This window comes from Hylobates moloch, unplaced genomic scaffold (assembly GCF_009828535.3).
Source record: "Hylobates moloch isolate HMO894 unplaced genomic scaffold, HMol_V3 SCAFFOLD_1, whole genome shotgun sequence".
Lineage (NCBI taxonomy): Eukaryota > Metazoa > Chordata > Mammalia > Primates > Hylobatidae > Hylobates > Hylobates moloch.
In genome coordinates this window covers 90,867,927-90,880,876 of record NW_026652276.1, presented here as the reverse complement: position 1 = coordinate 90,880,876, position 12,950 = coordinate 90,867,927, and the positions used below count along the sequence as shown (strand labels likewise).

Here is a 12,950-nt window from a genome sequence, read left to right as displayed (position 1 = left end):
CATACACTCAACCAAGGAACTCCTTATTGTTCATTCTGCTGCCCGGCCTCCTAATATTTGAAATCAAGTCCATTCTCTCACCCCTCATCCCTTTAATATCTACCTACCTTTCTCCTGCTGGAGAAATACATCAGATTTCTCCAGGGCTAAGTCTCTCTCTTCAGCTATTACTTTTGCTACTGCTGAGCTCTTCCTCCAGACCCTCTGCCATGTCATCAGACCCCATGAATACTTGAGATTGAAATTTGCATTCAATTTCTATTAAAACCAACGTCAGTAGTATGTGTACAGTAACGGATGCAGACAATCCTACGTGATTCGAGACAAATCTCTGCTGTTACAATTAAATAAATTCCCTTTTTCTGGGCCTCAGGATTGAGGAAGAACATCAGATTCTTCATTCTTGAAGGCAAACCTTTAAAAGCACTGTTGTGTATAAGTATGTTACAGACCAAAACAATCTAACACAAACGTAAGCTGTCTTATGGGATGGGATTTGTTCAGATAGGGCTGTTATGGGGCCAGTGGATTCAGCACTGCTCAGAACTGCCTTAGGTAACAGCTCCACAGGTTAAAACCATGTGACTCCATGCATATCTGAAGGAACTGTGCACGTGCAACCAAGACATGCTGGCTGCCTTCAATCCACAGGGACCTGCATGAGGGTTAGGGTTAAGGCCAGAGCATCAGACAGCAGGACCAAGATCAGCCCTATTAAGTTACAAAGTCAGAGTTCAGCTGTTTCTTTGCAATGCTTTTTTAGAAAGTGAAATCCCAATAGCCAAAAGTTTCAAACAGAAGCAGGCTGTCTATCTGATTGTGGTTGTTGGAGAAACGAGATTAGTCTAAAAGACACTTTACATATCCTTCTAACTCCCATGCTCTAGGATTCAGGGCTTTTAACTTAGTTTCTTTGAAGCTACTGCATTATCTGCCTATTTCTTTTTTAAAGAGAGTGAAATGGAATAAATACATATTTCTTATTAAGCCTTTGTCCAGTAGATGAATGTGACGAAGGCTATTACCGGTTCAACAAATTCTATCTCCTCTTCCTCCTGGACTGCAAGAGTGCCTCCGCAGCAATTAAGTATGACCACATAACCAAGTTCTAACCAGTGAAAGGTGAGTAATAACGTGCGCTATCTCCAGGCCCTGCAAGCTGACTACAGACATCATACCTGGGCTAAGGGAACAAACTTTCTGCCCAATTCTCCCCTCCCCCAACTCTATCCTCCCTCTCAGCCAAGGAACACCTGCCTCAGACTGTTAAGTGAGCAATAATAGGCTTCCATTGTGTTTGAATCACTACACATTTTGGGGTCTATTGATTAAGGCAGCTGACCTATATACTAATGTACCTAGAAGCATTCTTATTTCTTAAACTAAAATCTCAGTTTACTTTCTTTCTATATAGTTCTAGAAACTAATGAATATTTAACCCAATTATCCAGAAAGCTTTTATTTTAACAAATAATACAATTTAAAGCAATACCATGTTTGTTTTTATTCGTAATATACCAATTTATTAAAATATATCTGAAGTTTTTTTTTACATTTTAAAATTATTTCGTGCATTTAGCGGATTCTCATAATTTAGCAAAGAGAAAGCGAGTGGCTTAATTACTGCCTTCAAAAATAAAGAATGTGATGTTCTTCTTCAATGCTACAGTAATAAACTGGATGCATTTACCCATACTTTTTGATGCACCCTATTTAAATTTTCTACATTTCTGATAAATCTTCAGGTTTTTTCATGTGGTTATTTTTACATGGACTGTATTCTGCATTGTGAAAGAGCTTAATATTTAGAATTGAGTCAATACAGGCTTTTTACCATTTCTCTGCAAAACAGAGAAACTTTCTCTAGAATTTTTCACAAAACTTAAATGACAAAATTATTTAATGGCTAATGCATGAGCCATATTGTTGATGCATCATAGTAAAATACATTAAAAAATAGATCAATAAAATAACAAGGACATTTCTAATAAAAACAAACCCACAACTATAATAAATATCCAAATAAGTACTATTGCTTACAAAATGATCACTTTGGGAGGCTTATGATTAAAAGAATTCTCACTCTCTTCTTTTGAGGAAATTCAGTACTTGATATTTATATTTTCCTATGACACACACACACACACATAATTCCCAAATACTGCCTAGCTTGACCAGCAAGCCACTATACTCGTCAGAAATATTATATATTTTAATTAATATTTTTTCATAATAAACATTTTGGTATGAAATTATTAATAACTGAGAAAATAAGGATATGTACATTTAAATAAAACAAATGGCTTATTTTTCTTCTCATGGTCCTTTCTTCATTGGGGACTCAGTGTTATACTGTTATACTTCATATTTTCAGAGTTCTTTTATTATATTCTTCCCAAGAATACTGAGTTAACTTTTAACTAGAGAACTTCTGAAATCCCTGGAAACATAGATCTACAATTCAATTTATCACACAAGTTTGGTTAAAGGAAAATAAAAATACAAAAACATCTATATTTCTCACCTCCCATCAAACCTGTGCTTCAGGAAATCAAAGAGGGCTTTCTGCATCATGTCTGTTACCTTTGCAGAGGTGAGAAAAAAAGAATGAGGCAAACACACGCAGAGAGAGAAGTCAAAAGTGAGAGAGGAGGGAGGGAAGGGCACTATGAGCCAAGACCTTATTGCAGCCATTCGTCTCCTAGGGGGAGGTTACCATGGAAGGTGTTTTTCATGCTTAACCATGTGCAATTGCTAATTTCCACCCCCCTTGGTTCTCCCCCAGGGTGTTGAGGAATAAACCAGCAGTGTTCACCAGACCCTCTTCCCTCTTCCCTCTTCCCTTGTTAGGGGATAGAACTGCTGCCAGGAGACAACAGGCTGGCTTTGTACACAGGTGCCGGGTATCCTTGGCACGCCTGAGTTGTGCCTGCCTCCAGTGAGGAGCAGCTAGAGAACTGAGGCCAGCACTGGACTCAGCCTTCCTGCTAGTTTGTGTATGTTGGCGGAAATTCTCCATGCCCATGGCTGGATTTTTGTAGACCACTCTCCTGCTCATCCCTCTGACATTTGCAACTCTGAGAAAGACAAGACAGAAAGAGAGGGCGATAGAGCAAGGATTCTTAGATCTGCCTGAAAGAGATTCATCAGTTCATTCAGCAAATGTGTACTGAGTGCCTACTATGTGCCACACATTGTCCTAGCTCGATGGGAATGGTGCCCTGGAGGCTGCTCACCTTCAGAGTTTAATGTCACATCTACCTATTTTTTAATCCATGCTAGCACAAAGTCAAAACAAACATCTGAAATGAAGTCTCTACTCTTTTCCTTGTCACATGGTTTTGTTTAATCTCCAAAATTCACTAATGTTTTTAGTGGTTTTTTAAAACACGTGCCCTTTAAAATAAATAAGCAGAGAAGGATTTGGTGGTATATGCCATCATCTTAAAAACCCAGCAGGGTGAACTCTGTTTGGGCTTTAAAGGTTTGGGTTTGCTGGAAGATTGATTGTTTGTCCTCTTGTGCTGTTCATTCTCTATTACTTCTAATAATAATGAGAATGGTCAAGACAGATAAAGTCCTTTTCTTTGCATTTAATGTACAGCAAGTCTTTGGCCAGATCTTCCCATTGTAAATATTTTGAGGGAGGTATTTCTAAACAATGTAATACATAAAAGATGAGAAGTGTGCAAGAGAGGAAAGAAAGGGCAGAGGGCCTCATGAGCCCCACACGGTACCCCCTGCCTTCCCATGCTGAGCACTGGCTTCCATCAGGACCCACGTGGAAACAGACCCTTGAGGAGCACGTGTCAACATGACTGTCTCCTGGGTGCTCGATCAAGAACTGAAGAGTAACAGATGATATTTGTACCTCGTAACCTTTCAGTGACGGCCCCACTAACACCACCGGACGCATTGACGGCACAACATCGTAAGGAGGAATGTGCTCCGTCTGAAAAAGATGATTCGACATGCGTGACAAGGTGAGGTTGAGCATGCCTCTCCACAGCCACAACATTCATAATTCTCAGGTTGAATGACAAATGATTATCAAAGTCCCCACCGAGGAGGCTCTTCCCTTATTTTATAGCCACTTGGGTCACTGAAATGGAGCATTGCAGGCATGTATGTATAGGAACCTTAACAGTAGATTTAAAAAGGAAACACAACTTACCACTTTTTGCTTCTGTTTTGCTAAAAGACAATAACGAGAGCCATATCAAAATATGTAATCTCTGCAAATGACAGTACATGAGTTTAAAAGATGGAAGAATGTACTCATTTGTCCCTGTAATTATCTTCACCACTTTCCTATCGCCCACTTTGGAGAACCTGCCTTATGATTTCATTCTGGACATGTCAATTTTGAAGATGTATGAAAAACAGACAGCTTCCTCCCTGGTACAAACGACCTTATATCCTGATTTCTCACTGGTTGGGAGTTGGGTACAGGAGTTGAGAGCAACACTGGAAGTTCCGGGCCAGCCATTCACCATGGGTTGTTCCCGTGCTGGACATAGCACAGTGTTGCTGGGAACAAGGTAGACAAATGCAATTTCATAAAATGAAACAGAATAACCACTTGGGCAAAAATGACTATCACCTCAATCACTAGTTATTTTTATATTTGTTAACTCATAATTCTGCAGTCCCTTGGACATTTTTGCCCATTTTCTAGGATATTGGCACATTTTTCCTACTATCTTGCTTTTAAATTTCAAATGCATTTATAACCAGTTATTCCTCAGATAAATTTATAACCAGTTATTGCTGTCCTTTCCTGTTTGTAATAGCTAAAGTGTTCAATGTCCTGAATGTCCAACAAATGGGAACGAAGCAAAATATACTCAATAACTGATTTAAAGCGATTCTGTGGACATCCAAGCAGCTCCAGTCTAGTTGGGTATAACTCAGAAACTTGGTTTGGTTCAGTGTCCTGTAGATCAGAGGGCTTCACATGAACAAGGACCCAGACGCTTAGAACCATTCCAGAACCAATCCAGTTGCCTCCAGTTTTGGTAGGCCAGAATAGGGCCTTGGACTTGCCATTCCAAATTGATAATACAATTGGAATTGGTAACTAGGGCACTGGATGCCCTAATGCAACAGCAGTTCTAGGCCAGAATGAAATTAGCCTATAGGAATCAGAGAATGTGGTAGAAGAAAAATTCCTACATGAATACCTCCATAGTTTCCAGATGCACCACAACTCCCTATTAGGCCACCACTATCTCTTCATTACCATTAACTCCAGGGCTTGGCTGTCTGCTGTCCAAATGTAAATGACACTCTCCCTCATTTGGGCCCTGCCTTACTCTCTGCTTCAACCCTCCCAGCTCAGGCTGTACTAATGCATCCTGAAGTTCCACATGGAGCCTGAAAACAGAGCATTTTCTTGAGAGTCTGCATCATTTTTTTCCTTTTTTTACTGGCCCTCACCATCTTAAACTCTGTCCGTTTCTTGGGTAAAATAATGAATTTTTTGAATATCAATTTACACAATGGACAGTTATTAACTCTGGGGGGTAAATAAGGTTTTTCAAAATTATATTCTAATGATGTGAATTTTTATTACCATTTTAAATGAAATCAAATTACCATAGAAAACAAATGAGAAATGAAATATTAGAGAAATCTTTAAATTAAGCCTTCAAATTGTTTCCAAATTAGCAAAAATACTTGCATGTGTGTTCAAATATTTTTAAAAGGAATACAGTCTATGAAAAAGAGTTTAACTACAACCCTCACCTGCTGATGTGGGAGTTGCTCGAAATGTCCCAGATACCATTTCTCCAAGACTTGAAGAAGAATTTCCACTTGATTTCCTAGGATAAAGAAAAGGAACTAAAGACTCACTCCCCAGATTCTTTGAAAATAGAACTTGAGAGTACAAAGCTTTCTTTGGCCCTCATCCTATTAAATAATTCAAAACACACCAAATTCTGCTATAAAGAACTTCAAGAATCTGTCCAAATGTTTTCTTTGACCTCATTTCTAAGAGAATGTGGAGAACTAGCCGAGACCTGGAATACTTTGCAAAAGCATCTCTTCTAGTTACTCAGTGCGGAAATCAGGCAAAACCGTCACTGACAGGAATGGTCTTATGAACTGCTTGTTAACCTAACACCAGGCACCAATGTGCCAGTCAGATGTCAAACACAGCTCAAAACAGGCAGTAAGACCCGGAGAAACCATTTCTTCCTACAAGATGATTATGTGGGCATCAGAGTTAAGAACTGATCGTAGGGAATTGGTCACGAAAAATATTATTTATTTGAATGGAAGATCCTCAACTCCGGTCTCCTCAGGTGTGCTCTGGAAGCTTCCCTGAAGCCCACAAATGCCATCGGGAGCTGCCACCTTCCCACTTTTTGTCTTTGACAAAAATGTTATATGGCCCATGACTGTAACAATTAAGAAATAATAATAACAATAAAACTTTGAAAATGATAATTCAGTTATTTTATTCAACAAATATTGATCATACATCCCTGTTTTAGAAAGTAGAAATATGACAGTGGCATTGGGGAGACAAAATCCTTTCCCTTATTGAGTCATATACTAGTAGGACATATCAGTACCGGTTGAATATCCCTTATCCAAAATGGTTGGGAGCAGAAATGTTTTGGATTTCCATTGTTTTCAGATTTCGGAAATTTGCACTATATACTTACTAGTTGAACATCCCTAATCCAAATGTCTCAAATTGAAAATGCTCTAATGAGCATCTCCTTCGAGCATCATGTCAGTCCTCAAAAAGTTTCAAATTTTGGAGGATTCTGTATTTCAGCTTTTCAGATTATGGATGCTCAGCTTATACCAAACAAGATAAATAGGTAAATATATAATATTTCTGAGAGTAATAAGTGCAACAGAGAAAACTAAGTCAGAGAAGGAATGGGAAGTACAGGGAAGGGGAGTGGTTACAATTTTAAATACAGTTCGCAGGAAAGGGGACACTGAAAGGGTGATACCTAACAAAGATATAAAGCAGATGGAGTGGCCTGGTGTAAGTGTGAAGAAAAAGGTCCCAGTAAGAAAAAACAGCAAATGCAAAGACCCCAAGACAGGAACACATGCTCCCCATGTGTCTAAAAAGGAGCATGGAAGACAAAATTTTAGAAAAAAAGGGATAATATGGTTTGGATCTGTGTCCCCAGCAAATCTCATGTTGAGAGGTAATCCCCAGTGATGGAGGTGAGGACTGCTGAGAGGTGACTGGACCATGGGGGCGGTCCCTCATGAATGGTTTGGCACCATCTCCTCGTGCTGTTCCTGTGACAATGAGTGTGTTATAGTGAGATCTGATTGTTTAAAAGTGTGTGGCACTTCCCCATCTCTTCCTCCTGCTCCAGGCATGTAAGACATCTGCTCCTGCTTTGCCTTCTGCTACCAGTAAAAGCTCCCTGAGACCTCCCCAGAAGCAGATGCTGCCATGCTTCCTGTACAGTCTACAGAACCATGACAATTAAAGCTCTTTTCTTCATAAGTTATCCAGTTTTATAGAAGTGTGAGAACAGGCCGGGCGCGGTGGCTGACACCTGTAATCCCAACACTTTGGGAGGCCAAGGCGGGCAAATCACGAGGTCAAGAGTTCGAGACCAGCCTGACCAATATGATGAAACCCCACCTCTACCAAAAATACAAAAATTAGCCAGGCGCGGTGGCGCATGCCTGTAACCCCAGCTACTCAGGAGGCTGAGTCAGGAGAATCACTTGAACCTGGGAGGCGGAGGTTGCAGTGAGCCAAAATTGCGCCACTGCACTTCAGCCTGGGCGACAGAGCAAGACTCTAAGAAAAAAAAAAAAGAAGTATGAGAACAGACTAATACAAGGGACAAGAGGGATTAATATTAATAATAGTATTGGCAAGTTATATGCTAAAAAAGATTGATAATTGAAAGTGGGGTAACTGTACTTTTGTGATCTCCTATTACTGTTGGAGCGGTTCTTATTGTGACAAAGGTAGGCGCCTAAAGAACACAGGAGTTTTTTGAAATAGAAAAGCATTCAACAGAAAACAGAGGTTGAGGGTCAAGAGAAAGAGCTGCTTCTATTTTAGAACTTTCAAAAAATTGTAACACATATCAAATCAATGCTTCAGTGCAGGCTACGACACAATACATGCAGACTCAGGATGATTTGGTTTCTCTTCTGTCAAGCTGTGCTTGTGTTCCTGGGACCTTTAAATACCTGCACTCTGAGATCTACATGCCTACTTCAGTAGCTCACTAGAGGTTGATTCACCTGAAGCTGTCTTCACCCAAATACCAGGAGACAAGAGATGCCACAAAAAGCCTGGGGTGGAGAAGGTACTATCAGTGCCGGGACCTGCACATACCATCACATTTTGTGCCCACTTAAGGAAGAGTCTCTGTAAGTGAACCAAGAGGAGCCATAATGCTGGTTCAGGTCAGCTCCCACTCACTGTGTGGAGAAAGAATGCCCGAAGTGACTCTCCTAGAGGAAAGCTTGGGTTCCAAGGAGGGCTTGCTGAGGCCACAGAAAACAGTCTCTGCCATGGAATTCATATGGTCTCCAGTGGTGTTAGGCTTCAGCATGCACTGAGGATAGAGAACTATCTGAAACTCTTCTCTGTCAATTTCAGAAACACCTTACACACAGAAAAGTATCTTCTACTTTGAAAGCATACACCCTTGAAAATATCACCCAATTTTCTGAGCAAAAAAAAGCGCATAGAAAAGATGGGAACGTACCCTCCGTGAAAACGTCCTCTTTTTTGTTCTTGCTGAATCCGTATGTTCTCCAATCTGAGTGGACTTGGAATGAAGCCAATTTCACAGCCCTCTTTCACCAGCCTTCCTATCCACCAATCATTGTTATATTTCTGGAATTCAGAAATAAAATTGCTATCAATAGTAATTCACTTATCTTCACATGTTGTTTATTAATCTTAGGGGACAAGAAGAATAAAATGCTATATACATGATATTATATACTATATTTTATATAAACTATATTTTATATGAATATGTGTGTATACTATATTTTATATACTACACTATATACTATATTTTATATAAACTATACTATATTATAGTATACTATACTATATTTTATATAAACTATACTATATTATAGTATACTATACTATATTTTATATAAACTATATTGTATATGTATATATGTGTGTATGTATCTATATATCTCTACTATATTTTATGTAAACTATATTGTATATGTATATATGTGTATATATACCTATACTATATATTATATAAAGTATATTATATGTATATATATCTATATATATACATATATAAATATATATATCCGAGGTAGATTAATAGACTAAAGCAGGGTTCTGCAAACTTTTTCTGTAAAGGTCCAAGTAGTAAATACTTCAGGCTTTGCAGACCATGTGGTCTCTGTTACAATTAGTTGAATCTGCTGTCCTTGTGTGAAAGCAGCCACAGACAAACGTCAGCAAGTGAGCACGGCTGTGTTTCAATAAAACTTTTCTTTACAAAAAAGGCAGTGGGTCAGACTGGACCTGTGGGCTATAGTTTGTGAACCCCTGGACTAATGTCTGGTCCTAACCTTTGGATTCTTTTGGTCTTTGTCAAGAAGCTCTAACCAATTCTTAAGGAACATATTTTACAAGGATAAATATGCACCAATGTAACTGGAACTCTGGAAGGCAAGACGGGTATGTCTGAGATGAAATACATTTAATAGTCCAGAATTTGTCAAAAGCTTTCAGTTAAAAATTCCATGATACTATCTGTAGTCTAATCTCACTGGGGAAGAGTCATGATCTTTCAAATATAGATTTGCAAATTAAGGTCCATCTTACTACTTGAAGAAAAAGATGCCTACTCTTACAAAGTCTGAGCACATTATATATTTGTAGGTGAAATTTTGCAAGTAACTTCCAAACACTCTGAAGCCCAAGAGGAACTCCAGAATTTCCATTTAAGTTAAGTTCCATGACATGTAAACTCAAGACCCAAGTCTATGAGAAGGCTTCAACCAGTGTGGGGTGACAGTCTGTCAATGTGGGCTTATTTGGTGGATTGGCAAAACTGCATTTCTAACTATACATTTGCTGAATTATACAGCAGAAAGCAATTTAGTTCAAGCTCCCTGCCTCAAGGGAAGGTTTCAGCTAGGTCACTTCTACAAAATAGGTATCGGCTCTATTGTTTAAGCTCTCTGGAGATGATTCTAAAAACTTCCTTTACTGTTTTTATCAGTGTTGGGCAAGATAATTCTCTCCTATTTTGACCCAAAATATATACATTTATAAACATATATTATTTTCCAAAATGTAACAATGATACGTAGTATATTTTGCTGAGCTCATAGAAAAGTGAAATTTATATATGTCTGTGTATATATATATATATATGATTCTGATACATTATGAAGGAGGAATGGAAGGTTTCATTGAATAATCACACCATGAAGTTCTGGGTAAACTTTAAATTATTCTGAGTAACAGCTTCATACTCATGAGAAATATGGTCTGGTAAGAATTTGGCCTTTGTTATGCACACAGCTTCTCCATGCATACTATACGAGTGGCATATAGTCTGAGATTGCATTGAAATAAATGTAAATTGAGGGCTGGGCATGGTGGCACATTCCTGTATTCCCAGCACTTTTGGAGGCTGAGGTAAGAGGATCAGTTGAGGCTAGGAGTTTGAAATCAGCCAGGGTAACATAGCAAGACCCTGTCTACACACACACACACACACACACACACACACACACAAATAGCTGGGTATAGTAGTGCACTTGTAGTCCTAGTGTACTACACAATTAGCTAGTGTAGTGTACTACACCATTAGCTAGCTATACAATTAGCTAGTGTAGTGTACTACACAATTAGCTAGTATAGTAGTGTACTACTAATTACCTAGTGTACTACACAATTAGCTAGTGTAGTGCATTATACTAGACTACACAATTAGCTGGGTGTAGTAGTGCACCTGTAGTCCTAGCTACTTGGGAGGCTGAGGCTGAGATAGGAGGATCACTTGAGCCCAAGAGTTCAAGACTGCAGTGAGCTGTGATTGCATCACTGCACTCCAGCCTGGAAAACAGAGCGAGACCCTGCCTCCAAAAAAACAAAAAAGAAAAGAAAAAAATCTGAATTGACCTGATATAAAACCTTGAACAATCTAGGTCTTAGTTGTTTTTCCCCACTTTCCTGTCTTTTAGTATAACAGGCCTAAAATAATAGGTCTGTTTATTTTGGAATTAACAAAGGGCAAAGGGACCCTTTTAGAATCTTGGGTGCATAGGTCTGGAATTTAAATTTTACTGTGTTGAGGACAAAACAGACCATGAGTCATAGTTTCCTAGGGCTTAGGTTACTTCCTGAAATGAAGTGGCATAGCCCACTGGAACACTCATTTGTTAAATGGCACCCAAATGACTTTAAAGGGCTTGCTGAAATGGTTAATTCAACTTCCCAAAATGTTTTAACTTAGTTCTAGGAAACAGCGAAAGCACAGTGAGAATCTGACTCAGGGGGAATGAGTTTTTTGAGTTACTTGGGAGAAAGTCACTATGTAAAATCAAGAGCTTAATTTGATTATCATTTGGCTTATGTGACAAGCATAGTTGTAGCTTTTCTCTGCATTTAAGCTTTTTTATTTTTATTACTGAGAAAGTACTTAACATGGTGCATAATAGATGGCCTTCTAAGTGATGGATGAGAGGAAAGGCTATAACTTGATTATAGAAATGTGTTCATTTGTGTTGATGTTCTGGGAGCTTGTGCCAGCTCTCTACAGAGGTCACCTCAGTGTTGTTCCAACCCTTCTCTATTCGGATTTCCCTAAAATGATTAGCACTTTCTATTTCAAAGATGTTTTCTTATCTGATCATTTCAAGACATGAAAACAGGCGGCTCTGGTCCACATAAGATTACCAGCTCAATGTCACATCAAACTGCCAGACTGAAGAGAAAATCACTGATCAAAAAGCACATAGCTCAAACGGCAGCCAGGACAAATTGAAACATTGATACAATGCAGGAAAGCAATCAAATACAAGGTTGGAATGTTGGTGTGAGTGAGTGTGCATGTCACATGTAAGAACGTCTCTTACCTTTTCAAGTGCTGCTTCTCCTTGGACACAGTGGGTGTTAGCAACTAATGAATATGGCTTGGGCATTTTTGATGGGAAATGGTGAGACATAATCAACTTAACCATTCAGATGCTAGGGCACATGTTTCAGGTCACGAGTTCTTGTCTTCTAGACAAATGTAGACATCCTCACCTCATGTACCATCAAGAAAGTAGAGGCCATGGTTGAAGTTGATGGGTCCTCAGTTTCCTATTCCCAAGGCCCTGAAGTGTCTATGCCTGCACTCATCTTTTCCCTGCATGTCACAATGAATTAGCATTCTTCTTTGTATCAAAGGTCTGTTCCTCCACTAGGGGTCTTGGATCCCACCCTTCTTGGCTACTCAAACACTTTACCCATTTGTCTTTCTGTTTCCCAGAGTCCTCTGCCCTTTTCTTAGCTGTAAATCTTTCTTTGAATGATTATACACTCTAGTGTTGGTTCCGTGGTCAAGGTGCACAGGTCTATAGTCTACATGTCTATAATTACAACATCCCCTGTAAACAGTCCCTTCTGGGTAGGTGCCATGCCACCAAACTTACATTTTCCTAAGTTGGACCCATGCATTTATGGCTCTGCAGTCACAGAAGGGGATTTAAAAGTGCCCAGAGGACCATAGAGGTCTGTCGGAAATCCATGCTATAATTTTAAAGTTGACTGTGATTTAATGTTGTAAGTGTGTGATAATGTAAGCAACGATCTCAGACTTCTCAATCTTAATGAGAATGACTAGATTTGGAAGGCTCAGCAAATTAAATGAGGTACTGCACTGGCAGCTCCTCGGGTCTCCTCTCTGGCTAATTTGGCTCAGAGCTTATTCCTGGCTTCAGCTTTTTGGCAGGTGAAGGGA

The 12,950-nt window shown here is 39.2% G+C and overlaps 1 protein-coding gene across 7 annotated transcripts in view; it reads right to left on the bottom strand.

Annotated features, from left to right (window-relative positions):
• Positions 1-12,950, bottom strand: part of CACNB4 (calcium voltage-gated channel auxiliary subunit beta 4) — a 283,651-nt gene that overhangs the window by 32,516 nt on the left and 238,185 nt on the right. For 6 of the 7 annotated variants that reach the window (XM_032755717.2, XM_032755718.2, XM_058442015.1 and 3 more), the window contains 5 exons: positions 8,718-8,848; positions 5,749-5,825; positions 4,175-4,194; positions 3,872-3,952; positions 2,525-2,583 (listed from right to left, as the gene is read on the bottom strand). In XM_032755717.2, coding sequence (XP_032611608.1) covers positions 2,525-2,583; positions 3,872-3,952; positions 4,175-4,194; positions 5,749-5,825; positions 8,718-8,848 — 368 coding nt within the window. The remainder of the gene's footprint in view (positions 1-2,524; positions 2,584-3,871; positions 3,953-4,174; positions 4,195-5,748; positions 5,826-8,717; positions 8,849-12,950) is intronic. The other variant, XM_032755722.2, reaches the window with a different exon arrangement.